The sequence below is a fragment of the Peromyscus leucopus genome, chromosome 3 (assembly GCF_004664715.2).
Source record: "Peromyscus leucopus breed LL Stock chromosome 3, UCI_PerLeu_2.1, whole genome shotgun sequence".
Classification (NCBI taxonomy): Eukaryota; Metazoa; Chordata; class Mammalia; order Rodentia; family Cricetidae; genus Peromyscus; species Peromyscus leucopus.
This window is the reverse complement of record NC_051065.1, coordinates 103,094,775-103,122,181: the sequence shown is the minus strand read 5'-3', so window position 1 is coordinate 103,122,181 and position 27,407 is coordinate 103,094,775. Positions and strand designations below refer to the sequence as shown.

Sequence of the window (27,407 nt, the reverse complement as noted above, 5' to 3'; positions counted from 1 at the left end):
CCCTGCTGGGGTCATCCCAGCCTTGGGTCAAGAGGGAGAATCTAGGTCCTGTTGAGACCCTGGTGACCTTGCTAAGGAGCAGCAGGCCTCCCCGGGGAAGGGGCAGCAGGCAGCTGCTACTGAATTCAAGATCCCTGGTCAGCGAAAGGAAACCCAAATCAAACGTGCTGGGTGCTGGGCGTGCACCCAAAGCCAGTCCTGGGTTTTCCAGGACGGTGCAAATGTTTCCTTGAGGAATGAAGGAAGTCGACGGGCGAGCCCGATTTCCTACCTGCATCATGACAGTGAGTGAAGCTTAGGTCTTAGTTTCAAAAGGAACTTCCACATAAAATATGCACGTGCCCTCACTGACGCATTTCTGTTTGTGCATATTGTCAGAGTCTTAGCGGCTGGGGTTCACACCTTTGCCCCCCGCCCCCCACCAACCTAATACATTTTTCATTTTGCTTAAGAAAACAAAAACCACTCTCAAGTCTAGCTCTGGGCAGACATGCTGGTGATGAGAGAAGGGGCGGGAATTAGCTGCCCTGGGCTAAGCCTGCCGGCCCCCAAAGCTAGTTTTGGTCAGAGAAAAGCCTGCCTGCCACACTGACTCGGTCTACCTCCAGCTTCCAAAGCCAGGCCTGACCTGGGCAGTTAGTCTGTCACAAGTGTTTTAAAACCACAGAGATCTACCACACACAGATGCAAGGACCAGCGGACAGGGCAAAGGTCAAATGATGCTGCTTTATGTTGAGACAGTACACTTCATATTTCAATTGAAAAAAAAAAAAAAGAGAGTACAAAGGAAAAAAAAGCAGTTTAACTCAAAGGCGAAACAAAGAAAACAGAAAATAAAGGTGTCTCTCAGACACCTTCTGAGTGAAATGAACATGTGCACAGGTTTTGTCCCCTCCCCGCCCCGTGCAGCCCACAAGCTTCTCCCTTGGCCTTGACTTTCTGATGGCTTGGACGCAGTGAGCAGACACAATGCCCTCAGGGTCTAGCACATGGGGACTGGAGGGGACCTCAAGGCACAGCTGTGTCTTCTAGACAAAGGACAGACCTGGCCAGCTCCTTGAACACCGTCACTCACTCAGACTCTGGAAGGGACTTTATAAATGCAAATGACCCAAGCTGTGGTTCTGTGCTAATTTTCAGCTGGTATTTGGGAAACACTCCAAAGGGGGTGGGGGGCACAAAAACAGGACTTCAGGATCATTAAGGAAGCCATGACTTCCACAGACCACAGAGTGACCTTGTGTGGTCAGGACTGCTCTCTCTGCCAGGGTCTGTTTGGATCTGAGGAGAGGTGTGGGACTGTGCAGCTGCCCTGCTGCCAAGTGAGCCATGGAGCCTTTAGGTGGCACCTGTGGATCTCAGGAATGTTCCATTACTCCATGACACGGACTTGGCTCCGAGCAGGGCACAGATTTTACAAATGGTTCAGACTCAATGAAAAAGATTCACCAAAGGCTGAAAACATCCAGACCTCAAAATACAAATGCAAAAATATTCAGGGGAATGAACTAATTTGTAGACAGCTACATACAAAGTTTCTAGAACATCTATAAAAGCAGTCATAAGAATTTATATTCCATTACATTAGTTTATATAAAATGAATAAATAGTATTTATAGGTTTTGTGTGTCTTATGTACATACACATGTGCTCTGGTTTAGCTTAAATAAAAATGCCACAAGGGGAAAAAAAATCATCCTTTTAAGCCATCACCCAGAAGTCTCCAGAAGGAAGCTTCCAGATGTGTCCAAAAATAACTGAGCAGGAGGTTTTGGTGACGCAGGGACCCTCCTGTTCACTTGCCACAGAGAAGGAATGTGGCCCCTTTCTCTCAGAGACAGTGGCCACTAGCTCAGCCAGGGCGAATCAGTTATTGCTGGGGCGTCCAACGGGAAAACAGGTTGGAGTGGCCGGGAACAAAGAAGCGTAATCACTTTTGTTGTGTGGACAATGGAGATCTCAGCTATCTCTGAGGTAGGACAATGTTCCAGAGACAAGTAGCATCAACAAACTTGGGGCGCGGGGGTGCCTTGAGACACAGCACACAGCCAGGCCCCCAGAACAGCACGCAGGGGCACACTGTTCTCCTGAGCTGCTGAGCGCCCGCTCTTAAGCGGGGACCCTGAGGCACCGCGGCTGGCCGCAGCAGGGCTTGCTGGAGGTATCCCTGGCTTCTCAGTGCTCTTCAGTTTTGCTTTCAAAGCTTCCTTTGGGATTTCTGAGACTGAGTTCCCTTTGAGAAGTTCGTTTGCTTCGGTTTCCTATGTGCCAGACAAAGCTCGAACTTCTCTCCTGGGCGAGTACCATCATGAGCCAGAAAACTAAGAAGGGCCTGGCCGGCTGCAGGACGGGTCACAGGGGCTGCTGAGAGGCGAGACTTGCTTAGGGCTGAGGGTCCTTGGGCTCTTCAAATGGACTGGAATGTACGGTCTCTCAGCGCTGACGTGGAGGGACAGAGAAGCTACCGACGGAACGCACTCAGAACCGCAACCCTACGTGCTTTCTGCAAAACGGACAGCTGATTTTGGTCAAGGTGGTACGTGAGGTTTGCGTGCAAGGGCATCTGGGCAGGTTTGGTACACTACCTAATCAGGTGTGGTGGAGAGGACCTGCGGGCCCTCTCCTATAGCCCAAGACCTGCCTTGTGCCCATCCTGGAGCTTGGCTCTCTTGACGCTGGCACTGGAATAGCCCTCGTCACTGCCCAGGCTCTGCATGCTGCCTCGCTCGTCCGAGTCACTCACGCTGCTGCTCCAGCCCAGGTCCCCAGTGAGGTAGTCTGTGCTCTCCACGTCCACGTCCACGTCCACGTCCACGTCCACGTCCAGCTCTTCTGCAGGGGATGAGACACATGGGTGAGGACCTGCTGCAGAGTCCTTGGTACGCCTCAGTTTCCCACACCCCTCGTGGGCACTGCTCTCTCTCTTGCAGCGGGGCTACAGCAGTCCTGCCGCTCAGCTCCTGAAGGCCTGAGCCCTGCCTACCTTTTTAAAGCTTTATTGCATTTTTACTCAGCGTGTGCGTGTGTGCACAGTGCAGGCCAGAGAACAGCTTTCGGGAGTCGGTTCTCTCCTCCCACCATTAGCCCCGGGGTTCAAGCTCAAGGACAGTGGCAGGTCCATATACCCACAGAGCCACCTCGACAGCCCCGGTGAGTCCTGGCTTATCTGTTCCGGGGCTGGCTCTGTTGCCTGACGCCCCTCTGGCAGGTGTGGCTCACCTCTGTCTGAGTCAGAGCGCTCTGAGGAGACGACAGAGCCCACGCTGTCCATCCGAGTCCTCTCAGCGCCCAGTTTCTCCAGCCGCCGCTTCAGGTGCCGCTGCTCTCGCTGAAGCTGGTCTATTTGGTGGACAGCTTTTCTGTCACAATCTTCAAGTTTCTGCAAGTCAAAGGGTGGTTGTTGGGAGTCCATGGGGCATGTTGAACACCAGCAAAGAACCTATACCTGCCCTGCCAGCAGGGAAGCGTGCTGGATATCCCTAGGAGACAGGCGGTGTGCTCATTGTCAGGCTTCTCTCCTAGACTGGGAGCTGGCTGGCCAGTTCCTGTGGGTTTTGTCTAACTCCAGCATGCACTGTGGGGCTGGCTTCTCACCGAGATGCAGGGAGAGTTCAACAGTTTGAATCTTACACCCCTTACCCTTGGTAACCCAAATACTACAACCCCCTGACCTGGTCTCCATCTCTTCAGTAACCCTCCGGACACCTCTCAGAACCGGGAAGCCACGGAGCATGTGCATGTGAGCTATGAAACACTATTTAAAAAGACGTTTATCCCAGCACAGTCCCAATTACCAAGCAAGTTCTCACGTCATGCCAAACCCCAAACCCCAATTAACTTGTTGCTAGCGGGAAATCAGAGCCCTTTTAAAGTCCTGACTCTGAATTGTCCAACAGAAGCGTCTAGAAGTGTGATTCTGCAGATGACTTATTCTTACAAATCTGCCCCCAGCTCCTTCTATTCTGCAGATGATTAATGAGTGTTTAATTGTAGCTGTTTTGCTTCCAACCGAGGCTCTCTCCCAGAGCTGTCCTGTTTGCAGGCTGCTAACCGTTACTAAACTGGTGTTTGTCTAACCAAGCTATGGCTGGATGGTGACTATGCTGACTATGGCTCAGTAGTGCACACAGAGTCGGCACAGACAGACATCATGAGGTGCTCAGGACGCACGGATGGACAAAGACCTGGTTCTCTTGTGGAGCAACAGTACAGTTCTAGAGACACCCAGCCACCACACAGGACACTGACAAATGGGCACCACGTCCATCAGTGAGTCAGGGGCCCCATGACAGGAAAGAGTCAGCAAAGGCCTCTAGCACTGGGGGCCCTGTGCAGAGATCCGCAGCATGAGGGGGGGCTGGCCATGGAGGGGAGGGGACAAGGGACTGCAGAGGGAATGGCAGCTCTGATGGCTGCCATAGACGAGACATGACAAGACCAGGAACGGAGAAGGCCGCAGTGGGCTGCTGCAGACAGGAGACCCGGTGACAGCTCGTCCAGAGCCCCTGAGGCATTTCGAGAAACGTGGGCAGCTGAGCTACAGCAGTTTTGCTTCTCAGGGTGCAGCAGGTGTGTGTGTGGAGGGGGACAGAGCATGCAGGAGACTGTGGGGTCTCTCTCAGTTGACAGTGGTGGACACACATGGGCACAGGTCAAGCCGTCAAACACTGAGGTCTTGGTGATGGTGGGGATACTGGTGGCTCAAGGCACCAGGATTTCTGACTGGACCCTTTAACCAGGTTTTGGATGTTGGGGAGGCGGGTGGGGTGGGGGGAACCCAGAGACCATCGTGGAGACACACCCGTTTGTCCCTCACAGCAGGCCTGAAGAGGCAGAGCAGCAGGCCAAGGCACCTACCTTTATGTGCAGTTTGGCTTTCGTCAGCAAACTCAGTGTGGTGTGTCGGCTTGACTCAGGGCCGAGCGGCACCAGGCCCTTCAGCTTCTCTAGGCACAAGCGGAGATGAGCACGCCTGTGGAAACAGAACCATGGCAGTGCTTGAGACCCCTACATGGGTTCTGGAGTATAGGGCTGCAGACCAGCAAAGCCTGGCGGCAGCAACGTGGAGAAGCCAGGCACCGCACTGAAACCTGGTGAGAAGCAGACCTGGAGCTTCTCGGCTGATTCCACGTGTCATTCCGGGGCGTGGTGTAGAAATCTGCTCGTACCAGGCACTTTTATCAGCTTCTCCTGAATCAGAAGATGACATGCCCAGGGGAAAGTCCTCAACCTGTGCTTCTCTTTCAAAGTTATTGAATCTAATCATTGCTATGCGTAGAATTTTTATGTTTGTAGTTATTTCCTGAGGCTTTTTAAAAAATATAACAGCAAAGAGGGAAGTAACCCAAACAACCACTGTTGGGAACTAGTTAAACAAGTTACAGTATATTTACATAGGGGAGACCATGCAGCTATGAATAAGGTTAAGCCTGTGCTCTATGGCAGTGATCTGAGCCAACAGAGTATGCGGTCTGCACATTCACGTGTTTGTGCGTACGTGAGTCTGCAACAGTTCTTCAGAAATGGTGGCCCTGGCTGGGCAGAGAGAAGGCAGACATGGGCACATAAGGAAGCAGGGAGGGACGCTTTTACTGGAAAAGTTTTGGTATGTTTGGTTTTGTTGACTGTGCAAATCAACTGTTATTCCAAGAGTTAAATACATTTCTCCCAACATATGGGACAGGTCTATCACAGGTAATGCTGACACACGTGTGGCTGAGAGAACCACTCCATCTCAAGTGTGCTGGACAAGGCTGGTGTGGAGGGACCACGGCCACACACAACCCTGTGCCACAGCGCGGCCAGAAGAAGTACAGGAGCCCTCACAACTTTGGATGTCTATGGTTTATTGAAACCTTGGTTTGGACTCCACTCTAGAACGGAACGGATTCTATGGTTATGAGAAATGGCTAACTTCCAGGGGTCTGTGTAGGTCTAGCACCTCCTTACAGCCTCTTGGAGCCATCCCAGCCCGCAGGGAGTCCTTATTTCTGGGGTTCTCCATGCAGTCTGGTGTCTGTCTCTCAACCCTCACTCCTTGGGAAGCCTAGCTGAGGCTCACTCACTGACATTGACACTGACATGCACCGATGACTGCGTCAGCCCTTCCAGTGGACTTTAAGCTTCTCGAAGACAGAGTCCAACTCATCACATCTACACAGAGCTTGGCCCCGGGCAATGCCCATTCCCACACTGCTAGACAGAGTGCCTCCGGCTGCTGGGGAACAGTGCAGTCAGTGCCTCCTGAGGCAGCCCTGGGAAATGTGGCTTGGACCTCATGCTGAGCCCCCTGCCCCACCTGGATCATGGCCCCCTGAGGGCCTCTGAGCTCAAGGAGCACAAGCAGGCTGGCCGGTGGAAAGGCCTGGATGCTGGCTGTGAAGTTCTGCCCTGGGGAAGAGCCCGCAGTAAAGACTCAATAGCATTAGCTAGATGCTGGGGGTGGGGGAGCAGAAGCTGTGTGTACAGTACAGATGGTGGATAACATTCCGCCACAGATTATGCCATTAGAAATGCTGTATGAGCAGAAGCAAGATACAATGCACATGCATGAAGATGCCACAATGAAACATTTACTCGCACACTAGAAAATTAATACTAAAGAAACACCATGAAGGCTGGAGACAGATTAGTGGTTAAGAACACTGCGGCTCTTCCAGAGGACCTGGATTTGGTTCTCAGTACACACACTGGGCAACTCACAACCAGTGTTAGACCTGATGCCTCCAGTCTCCACAGGCACCTGCACTCACGGCGCATACCCATACACAGGCACACATTTTTGTTTGTTTGTTTTACACAGAGACAGGGTTTCTCTGTGTAGCCCTGGCTGTCCTGGAACTCACTCTGTAGACCAGGCTGGCCTCAAACTCAGAGATTTGCCTACCTCTGCCTCCTGAGTACTAGGATTAAAGGCGTGCATCACTACCGCCCAGCTTGGAACATAATTTAAAAAAATCTAAAAAAGGAGAAGCTATGAAAAAATACCACTAGTGACTACATATGACACGACTCGTTCACACTAACTAACTCTCGCTGTAAGGCCTGCAGACTAACTATATTTAGAAGTTCACCAGCTTGCTTGCTATTTGCAAAGACTGAAGGGGACAGTCTGTCCCACTGTCCTCCTGTGATGGAGTCACACACAGACATAGACTGGCAGTGTACAGATCATCACTGTCCCTGGGTCATCTTACTGGCCCCTTAGATGGTCTTCTGTTACCAAGAGTGGCCTTTAACTCCTGTCCTGGCAGGGGAAGGTAGTACCAAACACTAGCTCCTCCTGCCCCTCAGCCTGCTAGCAGAGCCACACTGCCTTGAACCCAGGTAATGAACTTGGGCAGCTTCCTGCTGGCTCTGCAGGAGAGGGCTGCATTCAGCACGTGTAGACAAAAGGCTTGGGTCTACAGCAGTCTGAGAAGCCATGCTTTCACCTGCACTGCACCGCACTGCACCGCACTGTATTGCACTGCAACCAGGGTGCTTACAGTCAGGAGTGGCCTGTAAGCAGCAGTCCACACAGATCCTCACAGTCCTCTCGGTCGCCAAGTCCCCAGGCCCTGTGCTTTACCATTCTCCATCAGCCCGCGCTACACAGGCCAACACTAGCGTAGGTGCGGAGCAGAGGCTGTTCGCCACTTACTCCCCACGTGACACTGAACCAGCTACCTGACGCCGAGGCCTCTGCGTGCTCATCTGTAGAATGTGTGACAGCGCCTGCCCTAGAGTCTCTGCGGCTCTCTAGAGAGGATAGGGTCCGATGTGTTGCATCCTGCCTCAGCTGGTGTTACTCTTCCAAGCCTAGAACTTGTACACAAGGGTAACTATCCTGAGCAAATATGACCAAGCAGCGTTCTGCCATGTTCTTCCCGACCACCAGCAAGCTCAGGGTCCTCACCAGGCAGGGGATGAGTGATAACACACTCAAAGAAAACGGACGTCTTCCGTCCTGGAAACAGCTGGTAAGCAAGCTAACCCTTCTGTGGAAATACAGGCATCACTTATGGAAGGACCAACAAAGTGTTTATAAGCTAGTGAGTGGCACAGGAGGTCCCTCTGAGGCCCTGTGTGTCACGTGGTAGCAGGATCCAGGCCAGGAGGGAGGCATGGGCCTCACTTTCCAGGCTGCAGGCTGTCATTCTGAAGTACCCCAGCCTCCCTCCAAATCTATTCCAAAGATCTTCGAAAAGCAAAAGGTGAGGACGCAGACCTCACTGGAGAGCCACGTACATCCGGAGAGCTTCACCCCCCCACCCCCACCCCCCCATAGCAAGAGAAAGGTGCCATAGCTAGGAGTGACATTAAAACAATTTGGGGGAGGATTAACGGGAAGAAAACTATCAAATATTGCTGAAGGACAGGAAAATCTGAGTATATGGAAAAAATCCACACATTCCTGGCAATGACCCCTCAAAGCAAAATGCCAGGGTTCCTAAAAGTTAAAACAAGTTCACAAAAACAAAATCCCTACAGTTTTCGTTTAATGCTGAAAATCAGCCTACACTTCACCTGGGAGAATACATGTGAGAGACTGCCAGCATTTTGGAGAGAGCTGAGGAGGAATGCGCTGCCCAGATGTTGACCCGCTGGAAGCTGTGATGACCGAAGGCGGCACCGGCATTGGGGCACACACGTCAGGAGTGCAGAACAGACTCTCAAGAAAGAGGAGCTGCGTTCAGCAGATGAGGGCATGAGTTTGTGGGCTCTGGCCTGGGAGTGGACAGGTCACCACCAAAACAAACCCCAACACACTAAAGGTCCCACTACAAAACACGCTCGCACGAGGATGTACACAGTGCTGGTCGTTTGGCTCAGCGTGCCTTAGTCACGAAGGATGGAAAACCAAGCAGCCAAGTGAGGGGACATGACCCCAGGGCTAGTGGTGCTCACACGCTAGGGCCTTGTGAAAACCACAGTGCAGACAGGGGCTCCAGCCTCCAGGGCCCACCCTGCGCTCCCTGACTTAGAAGCGGCCAGGCTGCTGTGTGAGCCGATCACCTTTTGCTAGGCCTGACTTTTAAATAGGAACCCTACAGCACGCTGAGCACTTGATGGTCGAGGGACAGACACCGAACCAGGGTCAAGGTGGCCTCCATGTGGCAAACGCTCGGTTCTTCCATCCACCCTTTATGCCTTGAAAGGGTTCTCAGGGGACTACTGTGTGCTGCTTCTTCCTCCTGGGCGCGGGGGCCATGCTGGAGAAAGCAAGTCCCTGCCTCTGAACCATTTCAAATCAGCTCCCACCCGAGCGAGCGAGCGAGCGTCTGAATGGACTCCCTTTGTCCTCTTCCTCACCCCCAAGCCCCTCAGAGCTCCCTGCGTGCGGTCTATGATAATCTGTTTCCTCTAACTGGGTCACATTACTCTCTCTCTCTCTCACTCACTAACTCACACTGAACTTTCTAAGTGGCCAGCTCTCTACCAAGGACAAAAAGACGCCAAGTCTTCTGTTTCTCATCAAACACTGGACCCCGGGAGCATCCTGTGCCTGTCATGCTGACAAGAGTCCCCCAGAGCACGCTGACCCGACCCTGCTCTAGTGCTGGCTTTTTTCATTAGCAGGTGCCTGTGATTACTATCCAGAGAGGAGAGGGTGGGCCTTGGGAGCTGTCTCCCACCGCGGTGTGTGCACAGAGCCCCTCAGGATCACTGGACGACACAAGCTGTGCCGTGTGGAGTCGGAAGTCGGAAGAACCCAGTCTCACTAAGGAATCAAAGCCTTCAGGAAGTGAGTAGGGGTCGCCACTGGTTCTGTGTTGAGAACAAAGTCTTGCTGGCTAAACAGAGCCCAGGTGCGGATCGCACGGCAGCTGTAAGGGAAGGTACGCTTTCCTCCTTTTCTTTGCAGGGATGTCTTCATCGACTGCAGCAGCACTGTCTCACTAATTTGACTGAAGCCCTGGAAGACTCCTCATCACCATGCTGATAAACCTTTGCAGAAATACAAAGGCGGCAACATGCCCATGATGTGCAGAAACAGCGGCGCAGTAGCTCCATGCGGAAGACACTGGTTCTCTTTACTAACCAAGAACTACGCAGTCGCGCCTCCTTAGTATTTCCTTCCCAGGGTTTGAGTTTAATAGAAAATAGATTCTAATGAGTACCTGCTAACTCTGTCTTCCCTGTGACTGTTAATTCTGGCAATGAAGTCAGAGAGTGCCCTCAGAGCCCCCAGGCAGGGGGCTGGAAGTTGGAGAAGCAGACAACACAGGCCTCTTCTCCCAACCTCCGAAGGCAGATGGTACTGGCGGTAAGTGCCGGAAAGAAGGTTCTAGTACTGTCAGCATAGCCTGCATCCGAACACCGATCCCTGTCTGCCTTCACTAAGGTGCCAGCCGTCAAGAATTGATTGTGATATCTTAGAATGAAACCTGAGTGTGGTCAAGGGTGTGCAGAAGCGGAGAAGGTGTGTACAGCACACTCTGGCCCAGTGCACACCACACCCTGGGCCTGTGCACACCACACCCAGGCCCAGTACGCACCATGCCCAGGTCCTGCATATACCATGCATGACGCTTTTGATATAAAGAATATGGCCATTTGAAAAGTCAGAAACCCAGGGAAACAGTTCTAGGGACCTACGATTATCAGAACATTCTCCAGAAAAACTACTGGAATGGTCTCTCATGCCAGGCTAGGCACCACTAAAATCCTATTGGACAAATGAAAATCATAGCACAGGCCAAGGCTGTGACTCTCCACAAAGCACACACACCAATCTTTAGTCATAGGGTCACAAGACCCTAACCCTGGCAAAGCCCACACCTGTACCACCCCAGAAAACATGGGTGCCTGCTACTGAAGGAGAAGCCGGAGCCTTCTGGCCAGGCCCCTGCTGTGGCACTGACTCCAGAGCCATCACCATGGCTAGTGTGTTAGTAGCCCCATCGCCACAGGCCTTCCTAAAGACACTGACACCAGGGCAGTCCCAGACAAGGGACAGAGCAGAACCCACACACCGCATGCAATGAGGTGGAAAGGATTCCTGTCTTCTGAAGCTCACCAACCTGTTAACCACAGGAACCTACAGAACCCCAAAACTACACAAACCCTGCACACTTTTTGCAAGAGATGTGCAAGATTTATGGGGAAATGCTTTGCTTAGAGACAGAAAAGAGGTCTGGGTAAATTAAGAAACACACCGAGTCCTGGATGGAAAGATCTAGTAGCTTAGTATATACTCTTTTTTTGTTTGTCTTGTTTTGTTCTCTTGAGACAGGGTTTCTCTGTGTAGCCCTGGCTGTCCTAGAACTAACTCTGTAGACCAGGCTGGCCTCCAACTCAGAGATCCACCTGCCTCTGCCTCCTGAGTCAGGGATTAAAGGCCTGTGCTACCACCACCTAGCTTAGCATATATATATATACTCTTAAATCTAATTTTATTGGAATTATGCCGTTTCAACTTTTGATATCCTAAGAATATGGGAGATGAGGAATTGGAGGACTGATTAAAAAAATTTTGGAACTGGGCTCTGTGACAGGTTACCACAACCCTAATACATGGAGGCTGAGGTAGGGAGACCCCCCAACTTCAAGGTCATCCTGGGTTACATAGCAAATCTGAGGCCTGCTTGTGCTACAGTAGTGAAGTTCCGTTTCAAAAAAGCAAAGGGAATTTGTCATCAGAAAGCATGGCCACGGAGGCTGGAGGAAGAGTCGGTGGTTAAGAGTACAGGCTGTTCTTCGTAGAGGACCCCAGTTCAGATGCCAGCACCCACACAGTAGCTCAGCATAACCGTCATAACTCCAGTTCCAGGGGGACATAACACCTTTTGAACTCTGCAGGCAACAGGCACACACGTGGCACACATACATACATGCAGGCAAAATACCTATACACATAAATTAGAATAAATAAGTCTATAAAACAAAACAACAACAAAACCTTGGACAGAAGCAAGAATTAAGTACACACAGGGCAAGGGCCATCAGTGAAAACTGGTTTCCTGAAGGAAATGATAAAGCAGACAGCTACACGACAGATGTGCCTCCCATGCACGTCCTTACCCTGTGGAACTGCAGGTGCTCAACAAAGCCGGGCACCGCTCTACATCTTTCTTATGGACGTCAGGTATTTAACTGCTGAGCCCCTAACTGGGGTGAGGCTTGTTCCTAATGTCTAAGGTCCCACAGAACCCAGGTGTATCCAACTCTACAATACCAAGCGAGGGAAAAATCCCATCTTAGAATTTTTCTCTGGGTTGTTTTTATTTTGAGAGCCCTCACTATTTTTATGTGCTCTATATTTTTAAGATTAAAAAATAATGTGTACATGTGTATGTACATGTACTACATATGTGCTTGGTACCCATGGATGTCAGATCCCCTGGAACTGGAGTTATAGACAGTTGTGAGCAGCCAGTATGTGCCAGGAATGGAATCCTAGTACTCTGCAAGAGCAGCCAGTATTCCTAACCACTGAGCGCGCGCACATACACACACACACACACACACACACACACACACACACACACACACACACACACACTCACTCTCCACTACATGGATCAGGGAGTGGAACTCAGTTAGTAGGTGATTGCTGGCTTTGAGCCCAGCCCGGCACAGACTGGGTGTGGCAGTGCACGCCGGCAAGGGAGAGGAGGAGGGTCAGAACACTGGAACCTCTTCCCCTGGGCTGCAGTAACCAAGGTTTGGCTAAATTAAGCGATGGAGGCCTTCCTTCCTTCCCTTTCAGACCACACACTGTAAACACGCAAAGAACTTGTTAGGACAGTGTAGGCCAAGTCCCCAAAAGAACAGGAAGTAGGAGAGTGGAAAGGACTCCTGACAAGCCCAAGTTGAAGGGCACAGGGAAGCAATCGGAGGTCTATGCAGCAGTGCTGATTTCAAATCACAGACACAGACACAGACACACACACACACTCAGACACACACAGACATACACACACATACAGACACATACACACAGAGACAGAGACACAGACACACACAGACACTCAGACACACACACACACTCAGACACACACACAGACATACACACACACAGAGTCACAGACACTCAGACACACACACACAGAGTCACAGACACTCAGACAGACAGACACACACGCGCACACACACACTGACATTGTGTAATGCTCTCACAGAAGAAAAAGGCATCAAGTCCCGGGAGGCCTGGGGTGCAATCTGTTTTCCTTTGCAGTGTTGGGATGGGACCCAAAGCTGTGCATGCCAGGCATGCACTCCACCACGGAGCCCTGGCCCCAGGGCTGAAACTGGAGAATACAAACAAATGGCCACACAAAAGGTCTGAAAGAAGGATAACTTGAGGCAGAGACAGCCCGCTTTACCTAGACCTCTGCAGAGGCAGACATAAGAGAGACGCTAAGGATGAGGAAGGAAGGTCACAGTACTGTCTTCCACCTGGAGAAAATCCTGCGTTTCTAGCCCTGACGTGTGCAGCTCAGCCTTAGAGCAGAGTCACAGAGCAGAGCAGTGGGAGGCCCACATGTCACACTCACTTGGAATCCTGCAGGGGAACAGAACTGACCTTTTGGTTTTCTTCCCAGCTCCTGCCTGCCTGGTGAGGGCCTAGTCTGTCTTTGCCAGAGTTATACACAAGTCTGATCTGACTTTCAGAGTCTGGGTCCCTTAAGAGGTTTGCCGGACACAGGGCCATCATCAGAGCAGATCTTCCTGTTTACACAGGCACACAAGAGCCTTTCCACCTGGGTGGGTAGGCTGTATTTTAAGGGGACGGATGCTCGGGACACAGAATGAGGCGGTTCCATGGTCTCAACCCAGCTCCAGTGAGAGTCATCTGGGGAGCTTTTGAAGAATTCTAGTGCAGAGCCCCAGCCCAAAGCAATTCAGCTGGATCACTACACAAGGGCTGGCAGGATTGGTTTGTTTTGAAAGTTCCTCAGAGAGTTATTATTAATTGTTTCTCAGTATAGTAGAGGCCTGTGGTTATGTTTACTTTTTTTTTTTTTTAAATAAGTCTCTACTGCTGGACATGACGGCGCACACCTTTAATCCCAGCACTTAGGAGGCAGAGGCAGGTGGATCTCTGTGAGTTTGAGGCCAGCCTGGTCTACAGAGTGAATTCCAGGATAGCCAAGGTTACACAGAGAAACCCTGTCTCGAAAAACAAACAAACAAACAAACAAACAAAAAGAAGTTTTTACTAGAGATGGGAAATTTGCTTTAACTACTTCATGGAGAAGGGTAGTTGCAAGTGTAGGAACGTGGCTGGGTGGACACACACAACACTGCACCCATTTTACCTTTGTATGTTAAAATTTTCGTTAGGATTTTATTTCACAGAATCAGTAGAAATAAACAGTTGCTCTCTGCCCCAGAAAACTCACGTATATATGTTTTTAAAAAATTAGTTAAACGCTTTGCCAGTGAGTCTCAAGTGCTGAGAACTACTAGGCAGCATGGCCGAAGGAAGGGTAACTTGATTGGAAACAAAAGGTCTACATTAGGAGCAAGCAGCAATCCAGGAGTCGGGCTGGGTTGGGGTGAGGTGAGGTGCAGGGTGGCGGCCCCGCCGGCAACCAACAGCCCAGCCCTCCGGTGGGTCGTCAATCTGTCACCCTCCCTGTTTCCACATGCACACCTGCCTGAGTCGACTCTTCACTCACAAGTCAACTGCAGCCATGCATGCATGTGCGCACACACTGCACATGTCCACGTCCACGTGATTAAGAGCATGCCCAAGCTCGTGAACACCTCACTGTCTGTGGGAGTCATCTGACGGCATTCCCTGAGAGTGGGTGGGGAGAGGGAGGGCAGCAAGCTCGTCCTCCACCAGGTGATGCGTGCACACCACTGGTTAGAGGGCCAAGTGAACTCTCAACTCAGGGGTCACCACTGGGGACGGGGGTGGGAGGGTTAAAAAACGTGATGAGTAATAGATGTGTCAAACTCAAGATCCCCACTCACCTGTTCTTCTCCATCTCATTGTGGGTTGATCTGAAAGAGGAGCAAAAAAAAAAAAAAAAAATAAGATTATTCTTGTCTTTCAAAAGAAATCAATTATTCTTGGCTTTTTTCCCCTCTTCAATTATTCTTGTGTTAAAGAATGACTTTAAGCTGGGCATGGTGGCCCAGGCCTTTAATCCCAGCACTCAAGAGGCAGAGGCAGGTGGATTTCTGTGAGTTCAAGGCTAGACTGGTCTGAATAGTGAGTTCCAGGACAGCCAGACTTACATGATGAGACCCTGTCTCAAAAAAAAAAAAAAGTGCCTTCAACACCAAAGTAACTGAACGTGTGTGTGTGTGTGTGTGTGTGTGTGTGTGTGTGTGTGTGTGTGTGTGTAAGCCACAGGGCAATGTTAGCATCTTTTTAGTACTGTTCTCCATCTTACATACTGAGACAAGGCCTCTCAGTGAATCTGGAGCTCTGCTTAGGTAGACTGATGGCCGAAGAGCCCGAGGGCTGTTCTATACCCACTGTGCTGGGGGCAGAGATGTCTGCTCCCAAGTCCCAGTTCTACATGGATGTCAGGCACCTCATGATTGTGCAGCAGCACATCACCTATACAGCCATCTCCCTAACCCCATTGTAACTCCTCTACAAAGCTGGTAGAGAGGAGGTAGATAGGTGACTCCTTGGGTTCTTCTAAGGTCTACCTGGGGGGTCGGATAACTAAAAGTCTCTAAAATACAGTTCAAGGGGCTGGAGAGGTGGCTCAGTGACTAAGAGCACTGTTCTTGCAGAGGACCCGGGTTCAATTCCTACCACCTACATAGCAGCTTACAACTGTCTCTAACTCCAGTTCTCCAGGGGATCTGATCCCCTCTTCTGATCTCTGTGGGCACCAGCTACATATATGATATATGTGACATATATGCAAACAAAACACTAAATAAATATAGCTCAAGGAACTCCAGTGACTTATTAAGAGGCATGCAGTCTTTTATAAGAAGGAAGAGGGTCACTTACAAAACACAGTTGTACAGTGTGCTGTGCCCTGGAGTTGCATAACCCTACAAAGCCTTCTTTATGTTATCTGTAAAGTCATGGGGGTGGTGTCATACCCCCCCCCACCTCCTAAGGGCAGCATATACTAAAATGTGATGATGCTGTTTGGGTACAAAATCCAATTTCAACTGGTAAAATCACTCCTCCTCAATTCAGCTCCCTAAATTAAATGCCTCATGCACAACCTCAGGAAAGCCGCTGCTGGCCCACAGCAGTGAAGTAAAGCAGCAGGTTGCCAATTCAACACGAAGAAGACAATGTCTGGTAAAGCAGGAGTTGGAATGAAAAAAGGCAACCTTTGCCCTCCATGGTGTGGAGATGAGATAATTTTACTATCAAGTCCTTGGTTAACCCCTCTGTTAAATGGGAATACAAAATTGCCGATAATCTAAATGAGCACGGATCCATGAGGAAGCAACCATAAAAGGGACTGGCAAGGCTGGGATGAAAGGCATGCTGGGTGAGAAGCCCATGATTTGTGTTTATAGCTGACCTTGCCCTGGACTCCATGGACAGGGCTCCACAGTCATCAGAGTCAACACTATTCCTTCCACATCTGCATGCAGCTTCTCTATGACCAGGCATAAATGTGAAGAAGCCCATCTTTGGAAAAGCCTGAATCTGGACTTATCATGTGGAATTCTGTGGAATCTAACTGGCTCTGGTTGTGAATTCTGTAAGCCCAGGAGATAAAGTCTCATGGTGGCCACGGTGAATGCTCAGCCATGTATTTGCAGGATCGCTCACAGATCAGGGATAGTGTGTGTGTGTCTGTGTGGGTGTAGAGGGGTGTCTTCAACAGGAGATTTCTAGCCCAGCACTAAATTTTCTCTTCTAGAGATTGGTGAGAAGGCTCAGCAGATCAAGGTGCTTGCCTCAACACCTGATGACCCAAGTTTGATACCGAGGACCCACTTGGTGGAGGGAGAGAACCAACTTCTGAAAGTTGTCCTCTGATCTCCACAGGCCGACTGTGGCGCACATGCATCTACACACACACACACACACACACACACACACACACAAATACAGATGTGATAAAAACAAACTTCTCTTGCTATAAGCCCCAGAAGGTTAACTTCTATTCATGAGGGAAACAAATGAGAAAATAATGATGCATTTAAAGTTTTGTTTTTAGGACCTCTAAACCAGTTTTCGGTTGGTTCCCTGGGTTCTCCATCAGTTGGTTTAAGTCTTTCAGGGACTGGCAGGGACCCTCTGTTAACAAGAATCTGGCCCGAACTGCAAACACGTGGCTTCAAACACGTGGCGTTTTACCTTCAACTGGGAATTCTAAGTTCAAAGTCTGATAGGGTTTTTTGTTTTGTTTTTTTTTTTAAAATAGAGTTGGTTAAGAATTCCCTGTTTAACCACAGAGAAGTAGCGCCCCCACCTTGTCCCTGAAGACTGGGAGGAGAAAGAGCATCTGGGGTACTCTTCTGGATCCTTTAAAGAGCTACAGACAGACAGACTGACAATTTCTATTTACATAAAAAAAAAAAAAAAAAAAAAACTGGATCCCCAGGACAAACTTTATCTACAAATCCTGCAGGAAGTGTAACTCTTTGTAATTTTTGACTCAAGTTTTAGAAATGACAGGTTTTACTTGATTGCTTAAGAGTGTTGAACACATGGTGCCTTTTAAAGGGGGCGGCCATGTAAGGTGTACCTGAAGTGTGCTTGGCTTGCTGACTGAGTTAGTCATTAATAAGCAGCAGCCAGCCCACCGAAGGGTGAGCACAAGATTCTAATTAAGGCATGGGAGAGCGCATAGATACTTTCTATGTCAAACCATTTCCGTGCTGTCACCAAGGACTCTGGAATGGCCATAAGGTCAATCCTACCTATAACAGCATACCCCAATAAAAAGATAGATAACACAGCCTAATGCAGTACGTCAGAAAGCCACCTCATGGTAGGTCGCCTTCACAGCCACTCCTTATAAAATAGTTCAGTGACCAAGTCTCAGACTTCCTCTTTCACATCAGTGGCAGAGCCTGTTTTACTCACGTTAACGAAATACGCTTCTAAAAACTCTATTACAGGCAGAGGCATGTTACAGAGTTCTAGCTACTTAAGAAGCTGAGACAGGAAGAACGTGAGACCCAGGAGTTTGGGCTAGCCTGGGCAACAGGACTGTTTTTACCTTTGGGGACTGAACCCTGGGCCTCATACATGCTAGACAAGCACTCTATCACTGAGGTCTTATCTTCTGCCAAGAGATGTTTTTCTTTTAAAACAACAGCAAACAAAAACAAGAAAAACAAAGCTCTCAATTTCAATTCTAAATAATAACTAAGGGATTTTAAACACCAGTAGGAAAGAAAGAGCCTGTCTTTTTTTTTGTTTTGTTTTTGGAGACAGGGTTTCTCTGTGTAGCTTTGCGCCTTTCCTGGAGCTCACTTGGTAGCCCAGGCTGGCCTCGAACTCACAGAGATCCACCTGGCTCTGCCTCCCGAGTGCTGGGATTAAAGGCATGCGCCACCACCGCCCGGCTGAGGCTGTCTTTCTAATCCAGTAGTTCTCTGGATGATTCCAAAGCAACTGACATTCACTATACTTTTATTATTATTATATTATTATTATTATTTATTATTATTATTATTAATTTTTTGACAAGAGCAAGAAGTTTGAAAAAAATGGCCGAATCTTATTTTTTATTGTCCAAGGCAAAGTATTTCCTCAGACTCCACAAGCAAAGAGCATACATAATATTTCAACCTGAACATGTTATTGTCAAAGAGTGCTGTGAACTAGCAGTATCTCCCTGGCCTTTTCATTTCAAATTCATGGTCACATGGCCCTGGGCAGAAGGCTGACTCTGACTGGTGTCCATCTGCTCTCTGATGGCTCTCACTCCTCAGGTGAAGGATATGCCAACAGCCATGGGAGAGACCATGCCTACAAAAAACTCCCTGCTTAGACTTTAACCCTGGACCCTGAGGGCCCCTTCCCACACTGACTGCATCACACCCATTCACTGTTAGAGCAGTGCACAGACAGCTATGACGGCCGGCTCTCTAGGAAGAGGAAGCAGCCTCTTGACAGAAGGGTTTTCCCATTTTACAAACGCAGGATCTGTAGCCACTGTCCAGGAGTGCTGCAGGCTAACGGCAGGAGAAGGACTCTGGTGATTAGCTTGGCATTTAAGCTCTCACTATGGTTTTTTAATCATCCTTCTGGGACCAAGTCATTTCACAAAGCCTTTCTAGTCCCCACTGCTCAACCCACCAGCAACCTTCTAAAAAGCAGGAAAAAAGGAGTGTTAAGGCACTAAAGTATAAGACTAGTAAGGTGGACGGTCCCTCCCACCTCAGGAGTGGTGGTGATATGGCAGAAGAACACACTAGGACAGAAACAAAACAAACAGCACACCACGGCAGTGAAGCCCTTTCTGACGCCACTGTTGACTCACGTCGGGGTGAACACCCTCCTTAAAAGGCTGTAGTGCCATGTGCAGCACCACTGACTACCATCATCAGCCTATGCTAGATGAGAGGACGAGAAAAACCCACCAGGTAATTACTGGGTCAGGTCCACCCTTCTGGTGCCTCAGTCAGGAGCGTGGTGCCGTGTGCGGCCCAGTCTGTGAGTCCAACACTAAGGGCTGTGGACAGGTGAACCAAGGGCAAGGTGGGTGAACTGTCGGTGTGAGTAGGCACTTCCTGGGTTAGTGGTCTGTACTAAGCCACAGCGGCTACCCTACCTGGCAATCTATGTGCTCGTGGGAAGTTATTCATGAGGGGGAGGTATTAGGATTCTAAATTGCTGATGAAAATGTCAATGATTTTAGACATAGCCTAAATTGAATGGCCCTAGTAACATGGACTCCTACTAACTAGTTAGGGTTTTGTTTTTGTTTTTTTGAGACAGGGTCTCACTAAGTAGCCCTGTAGTCTCATATGTAGCTACTCTGCAATGTAGACCAGACTGGCCTCCAACTCAGAGCTCCACATGCTTCCTGAGTGCTGGGATCAAAGATTTACACCACCATGCCCAGCTCCAACCAGTATTTTAAGGGCAAGGAGAGGGACATAGGGACAGTGACAGAGGTGACATGCTGTTGTGGATCAGGGGCTGTGTGCTTCCAGTCATTAACTAAGCACCGTGGTGAAACCGACAGCTTCTGAGGACTGAGGCAATCGGGAGGCTAACAAGAAAAGGCTGGAACTCGCTGACATCCTAACGCAGCATGCACCTACCTTCTCCCTGAAGTGTGCTTTAACCTCAATCACTCTGCTCAGGCATCAGAAACAGAGGCCACAACTGGGTTATCAGACAAACTACTGCATTTAATTTACACGTTAAATATACATTTCTACCACCTGTGTCAGGCCAGATACCTCGTTTATAAAATCTTCACTATGACCAGCAAAATCAACCGATAACATGCTGCAGTTTGAATGAAAGGAAACGTGGGAACTCTGTTGCTTGTAAAGAAGGCAGAAGTAGTGACCCAGCTGCTAGCCCCATGGAGTTTTGCTTTGTTCAGAGGGTGAAGATTAGAATTTTTTTTTAAAAAAGGTCATAATGAAATGTAAGACAATCTTACTTTCTCCTCAGTTTCTTCAACTTAAGAAGAAGGGCTGTTTAGCACCATGTGTGCATTACCGGACCCTCAATGTATCTGTAGGGCTAGAATCCCAGCAGTCAACTAACAATCAGTCGTCGTGTTAGCTACAGAGAAGGGGAACATTGAACAGTTACCTGCTACTGGTGCTGTTCTTCTTGGTCTTGTTCCTCCGTTTGAAGGCATCTCTGTCCTTGCTACTGTACGGCAACATGGAGGCATACCCATGTTCAGCTTCTAGAAAACCGAGGGGTCCCGTTAATGAATGGGCCCAGAGCATCTGACACCCTGTCCCCGCGTCCGTTTGTCTGTGGGAGTCCGGGCACCGGGCGGGCGCAGGCAGGCGGAATTCTGAGAACAATGCCTGCTCTTTCCTGGCGTGGACGCCCTCGGTTCGGAGCAGGTGTGGAAGGTTCCAGCTGCTCGCCGCCCCCCGCGCTCGCCTTTTGGGGCGCGGGCCCGGGGGTTGGCGCTCGCGGCCAGCCCGCGCCCCAACCACCCCAGCGGCCGCCCGCCCGGCCCGCAGCCCGCCGTGCACCTCTCTCCCTCCGCTCCAGGTAGTCGGCCGCCTCCAGCAGCAGCTGGATGTTCATCCCGACGGCTGTCGCCATCCTGCACCCGGCCGGCCGCCTCTCCGTGCCCGCGGGCCGCGGGCCGGGAACGCCGAAAAGCCGCCGCGCTGGCCAGCCAGGAGGGGCAGCGCTGGGACGGCACGGAGCCCGGATCCCAGCAGCGGCCGCTGAGTGTTTATCCCGACTCGCCGCCGCCCGCCCCCGGTCCCGTCCCTTGACAGGCCCGCAGCGGCGGTGCCCCTCATTGGGTCGCCCGCAGCACAGCCCGCCTCCAGACCGCCGCAATTGGGCAAGTGCCCGCGGCCCCGCCCCAGAAGCCCGCTCCTCCCGCTGGTTGGCCGGGCTTGACAAGGCCCGGACTCCGCCCCCTACACCCCATTGGCCGTAGGACTCGCAACTCCGCCTCGTGCTCCTGCTGCCTCCCATTGGCTGCATGCCGACAGCCGGGCCCCCTTGGGCTCTGCGGGCATTGGGCAAGCACAGTACAGGGAATGCCGCTGCACCCGCGCCTCATTGGCCGAGCCCTCGGAAACCTCCCGGCTACGATGACGTCACCGCTCTGCCTAAGCGGCGGCCCACTTTCGAGCAGCCGATTGGCTACGAGGCAGGAGGGCACGGGCGGAGCCCCGCCCACTGGCCGCAGACCTGTTGCCCACTGTCTCCGGGGAGAACTTCAGGCCTAGCTGGGGACCTCCGACAGATGGTGGTGGCACGTAGCTCCCACCCCGGGAGGGAGGCGGGGGAGAATGGCTCCCTTAGACCACACTCTCATCGAATGGCCCGGTGCCTATAGAGTAAGGCTGAACCTGAAGGCTGAACCTTCCATCCCAGAGGAAAACACTCCTGAACAGGCCTCTCGTCAGCCCACAAACGGTGTGTGCTCCACCGGCACCCACTGGAAAGCTCACTCTGTAAACATAGGTCCTTGAGCAATCACTATTTTTGAAATGATAGATCATTCGAGACCCAAAGTGCAATGTCTATATCTCCAATTTAAAAGGCAAGAACAAAGCTATAGGTTAAGAACTCTGAAAATTGAAATGAACAGGAGATTTTTAAATGAAACTTCTTAGTGATGTCAGTATGCAGTGTTAGCTTTCTTTGTACACACATGTCAGGGTGATCTACCTACACTTTCCATCCCTCAGGACAACCCCAAGGGGTTGTCATCCTTACCTACATTTTTCACATGAAGAAAGAGGCTAAGAGACAAGTAATTTTCCTGTTCTTCTTTAGCTTGGGGAAAGACCTGAACCCTTGCTGTCTCACTCACAACTGGCCTGGCAAATCTGATTTGCAGTTGTACAAAAAACAAAACAAAAACGAACCAAAAAAACCCATGGCAGGTACACAGAATTGCAGACAGTCATAGAACACAATTCAAACTGTGGGTAACACACAATGGACTGGGGTGCAGCTCGGTGGCAATGTTGCCTGGCATGTGCAAGGATCCAATCCAGGGCTCTATGCTGACACACACTGAAAGCAGTTTTCCACAAAGGCACAGAACTTGTAAGAATGGGGAAAGGAACCATTTGAGACATTTTTAAATTGCATGCTGTTTGTTAAATTTAAAAAATTAAAGTAATGTGAGCAACTATTAAACAATTTAATATTCCTAAAAATGCCCTCTCTTGGCCATTTTAACATCATTTGGGTTTTGCACTTTTATATGTCCTCCCAAGTTTCACTTTTTCCAGTCTTTCTCTCTCTTTTTCCTTTGAGAGAGGATTTCTCTGTGTAACATCCCTGGCTGTCCTAGAACTAGTTCCATGGACCAGGCTGTCCTCGAACTCGCAGAGATCCACCTGCTTCTTCTGCCTCCTAAGTGCCGGGAACAAAGGCATGTGCCATCACTGCCTGGCTCAGTCTTTCTCTTTTGCTCTCAACAATTTATTTCAACCTAGTCCTATTTCAGGATAATAATTCTTCTCCCATAATTGCTCCAACTGAAAAGTCACACATTTCTTTTTAACAGGGTGGTCAGAGTTTGAAACCCAAGATAGAGAGAGCAAATAAAGCAAGTAATTTAAGCACCGACAAGTTTAAATTCAACTCCAAAAAACAAAAAGCAAAAAACAAAACAAAACAAACAAACAGACAAAAAAACCAATTACATAAACATCGGAGACCAAGACTAAGGAATACAGCAATTTCCTTTCCTGGTGATGAAGGAATGGATTAGTGATGCCAACTAGGACTTGCCATCAGGAAGAAGAGTCTCTGGTGCCATCTACTGGCAGTGAAGCAGTAAGTGGAAAACAAAGGGTACCCCAGCTTTCAGCACTTCCCTACAACCCCAAGCCTGTCACTACATAAGCGTCAACTGACAGGTAGGCAGAGCCTTGCCTCCCAAACAGGAGAGTTCTAGATGCGTGAGCCCCAGCTTTATGGCAAGAATTTTAATAAAAAAGCTGCATGTGATAGCACAGGAAGGTGCTTTGCAACATGCAAGACAAAACTAAGGGCTGAGGAGTTAAAATGGAGAAACAAAAATCACGGCGTGGCTGTGAGACAACCTTCGTGTGCTCCCTTAGTCCCCACTGTCTAAGGGCTTTTCCTCCCGTGGTCCCAGCTCGGGGAAAGGTCGCTGCCAATGCTGCGCTCATCTCACATGTCACATCTGACCAAGTAGGGCTGCTTTGACTAGCACCTCAGATCTTGATGCCCACAGCACTCAACTGTCTGAAAGGCCTAAGGCTGTGGGAATTAAAACCTTCTTAACAACCAAATTTACAAAACCCTATGAGATGAATTTTGTCTTCTAAGCTTTTGAGGAGTTGATTTCACTTTTGAAGTAGCAAATATTCAAAGAGGACATTACTGCTTTAATATCAACCCTTCTTTGCCGCCACTTTAAACACTCCAGTGTCATGGCTTCTCTCATCATATTCGAATCTTCAAAACTTCTAAAACAGAAACATACACACACAATACACACTGCACAGCACACAGGAGGGCAGTGAGGTCTCTAAAGGTAGATGTCATTTACACAGGCACACAAAGCTCTACAAGGCTCCATGTTAATTCAATTATAAAATTATCTCTACATGTTATTTGTTTTAAAAGAAAGAAAGATGGAAAAAGCAAGCAGGCTGCAGTGTAGCCCATCTGTAATCCCAGCACTCAGCACTAGGGCAGGCAACAGTGACTTCTATGCAAAAGGGCATTAGGACTGGCGAGCAGGTATGGTCAGTGGTTAAGGTCACCTGCTGCTCTGCACAGGATCTGGGTTTGGTTCTCAGCACCAATATCACATGGCTCACAACCACCTGTACCTCTGTTCCAGTCAGTCCATCTGATGTCCTTTTCTGGTCTCTGCATGCACGGGATGCACATACAGACAAGCAGGCACATATACATAAATACAATTTAAAAATCAGTAACTTTAAAAAAGGGAATCAGTCCTACTTAAGTTAATGTCTTAAATACTTTCGAAAACAAATTTTATATGGTTTAAACAAAAATCAGAAGTGGCTCCGTGAGAAAGCTGACAGCACTACATTCCAATTCAAAAGTTCCCAGGCACCCCATGGGGCTGGGGCTATGTCAGCAAACAAGGCAAGGCCCATTTCTCAAAACGGAAGGGCCAGTTGGTAAAAGCACGGAGGACAGACAGAAGCTTGTGCTAAGTGCTGTGAAGTTAAGTAGAGGCAGGCTGGGAGAGCAGGTACAGCACCTCCTACACTCCGGGGGAATGGGAACGCTTAAACAAGTCATTATATAACCCAGTACTTTTACTTCCATACAGACAGACCAGAGAACTGAGAATACAAATGGGTACACTGTAGCTGGGTGCAGTGGCGCACGCCTTTAATCCCAGCACTGGGGAGACAGAGGCAGGCGGATCTCTGTGAGTTCCCGTTCTAGAACTGCCAGGGCTACATAAAGACCTTGTCTCTAAATAAATAAATAAATAAATAAAACATAGATGTGTTCTTATGAAAGTATACTAGTGTCCATGGAACATTATTCACAAATGCAAAAGCAACCTAAATGCCCATCTGCTGTTGTTGAATTATAAGCAAAAACATGGTACAACCTCAGACTGGAGTATTAATCAGTTGAAAAAAGGAAAAGAACAGCAATACATGCCATGACATGGATGATGCCATAGTGAAAGCAGCCAGACAAAAGTGTATGTGATTCCATTTACAAAACACCCACAACAGGCACACATCTAGAGACACAGCACGTGCTGGCGAGCTGTGGGAGCATTAAGAGTTGTCTGAGTTCAAGGTTTCTTCGAGGGATGATGAAAGACTAGATGTGAAGATGGATGCCTGCCTAAATGAATACACTAAAACTACTGTCAACTTTAACAGAGCATGTTTTATGGTCTATGAGTCTTATCCCAATAGAGAAGGGACATGAACACATCTAGGAGAGGGACCATTTCAGAGGAAGAAAAACAAAGTGGGAAGACTAGGCAGGCCCATACCTGGCTTCAAAGCACAATTAGCACAGCAGATGTGTCCGAGTGCAGTGAGCTATGGTGTGAGTACATGAGCACAGATCACACAGGAGCCTGAGCAGCAGCAAAACGGACTTTCTTCTAACAGTATCACTGAGACCAGGAGTGTGCGGCTTTGCTGTGGGTGGAGAGTAAAGACGCAGCAAGAGCAGAAAGAGGGGACCCATCTGGAGCTTCTGCAGTAGTCCAGGTAAGGGTGTGAGCCTGGGCTGGTGTTGGTGGTAAGCAGTGGCCAAACAAATTCTGAAGGGATTTTCCAGTCAGTCAGATCCAGGGCATGAGGATGGGCCCAGAATTTGACTGAATGAAGGAGTAACTGAAAGGCCATTTAGTACATAGCTATTAGCTAAAACGGGGGAGTCTCAGGGAAGAGAGCAGCAGGAAAGCGAGGGCTCAGTTCAGCCTCACATTTGAGGTGCCTGATCTGCAGGCTCAAGCAAGGCTGCAGCTTAGTGGAGGTCCAGCCTGGCATACATACCCAAGGCTATGCAGCACACAGTTAAAGCCACATGGAGTGCAGGGAGAGGGTTGAAGGCCAAAGCCCTGGGTGTGCCAAGACAGAGATACTTGGAAACAGAAGATCTTCCACAAAGTGTGGCCCTGGATGACAGCATATTCCCCATCTCTTCCCAGATTTAAAAATCTAACCAAATGGAAATGGAGATCATTATGCTAAGTGAAATAAGCTAGACTAACACAAATATTGTTTTCTCTCATACATGAAATCTAGATTTAAATTTAAGTACATGTTTACATACATGTGACTGGGGTCATGAATGTATACAGGGGACCATCATAAAGGGGAGGAAGAGCTCTTGAGAAGGTAGAGGGAAGAAGAGAAGGTACTGGAATAATCATCACATGAAAGTAGAGGGAGGAAAGGAGCCAGCAAGAGGAGGCAGGCACAAGGAGAGTGAATAAAAAAAGCAGAATGATGTATACCATGAAAATGCCCAACAAGACTCATTACTCTATATGCTAACCAAAAAACTAATAAGGACATTAAAGATACGGCCAAAGAAATATAAAATCATGAAACACAGGTGTAATTACAGAACTGTTCAAAATTGCAAAAAATTCGAAATAATCTGAATGCTAACATCAATGGGGGCTGAAATAACCACAGTCCATCTGCAATAAAATAGAGGGACTTTACATGCACTGCCCAATGAAGGCTCTGCTAAGAGCAGAGACACAGCCGACTTCCATCTGAAGCAGACACATACAGAAGTGTCTATGCAGTTATGGGCTGTCTCTAATGGACGTGAAAGCTGCTACTAGATACCCTTCTCAAGGCATCAGAAAAGGCTGGTCAATTATGATACAACTAAAAAGCCACAGGATGCCACTGTCTCCAAACAATACAGACGTAAAACATTCATAGTAAATGAGGCAAGGGTTAGAGGAGGCTATATGTACCTTTTACATATTATTCCATGGGTGGGATAAGAAATACACTTCCATAGGAGCCTGAAAAGACACACAACAAAATGTTTCTGGAGTAGATTGCAGGGAAATTTGGCTTTTTTTCTGCTGTCTGGTTCTCCTAAGTATTTTTAAAGTAAACATGTATCACTTTTGTTTCTGAGGGAACATAGTAAGTGATATTTTGGGGAGAAATGAAGAATACACAAAAATCCAAAGCTTTAATTTCTCCTTCTTCTGGCTTTTAAACTACCAAGAATCAAAATGACTAAGTCTAAGCTGGCATGGTGACATATCTATAATCCCAGCCACAAGGGATGGAGGCAGGACTGTCCCAATTTCAAGGCTAGCCTGGATTACAGAACAAGACCTTACCTGAAAACAAAAGAGATCTATGTGTGGAAAAAGAAAATG

General features: G+C 49.0%; 1 protein-coding gene across 2 annotated transcripts; it reads right to left on the bottom strand.

Annotated features, from left to right (window-relative positions):
- Positions 1-713: 713 nt before the first annotated feature.
- On the bottom strand, positions 714-27,362 carry Mxd1 (MAX dimerization protein 1). Of its 2 annotated transcripts, XM_037203889.1 has the most exons (7): positions 21,061-21,322; positions 20,660-20,759; positions 14,911-14,940; positions 4,858-4,972; positions 3,220-3,379; positions 2,586-2,832; positions 714-2,503 (listed from the first exon to the last, which is right to left on the bottom strand). In XM_037203889.1, exons 1-6 carry the CDS (start codon positions 21,131-21,133, stop codon positions 2,624-2,626), a joined length of 687 nt encoding a protein of 228 aa, XP_037059784.1. In that variant the 5' UTR covers positions 21,134-21,322; the 3' UTR covers positions 714-2,503; positions 2,586-2,623. The 2 variants fall into 2 exon arrangements, with proteins under 2 accessions (XP_037059784.1, XP_037059785.1); XM_037203890.1 differs by lacking the exon at positions 21,061-21,322 and adding an exon at positions 26,988-27,362 and having other exon boundaries at positions 714-2,832.
- Positions 27,363-27,407: the final 45 nt, after the last annotated feature.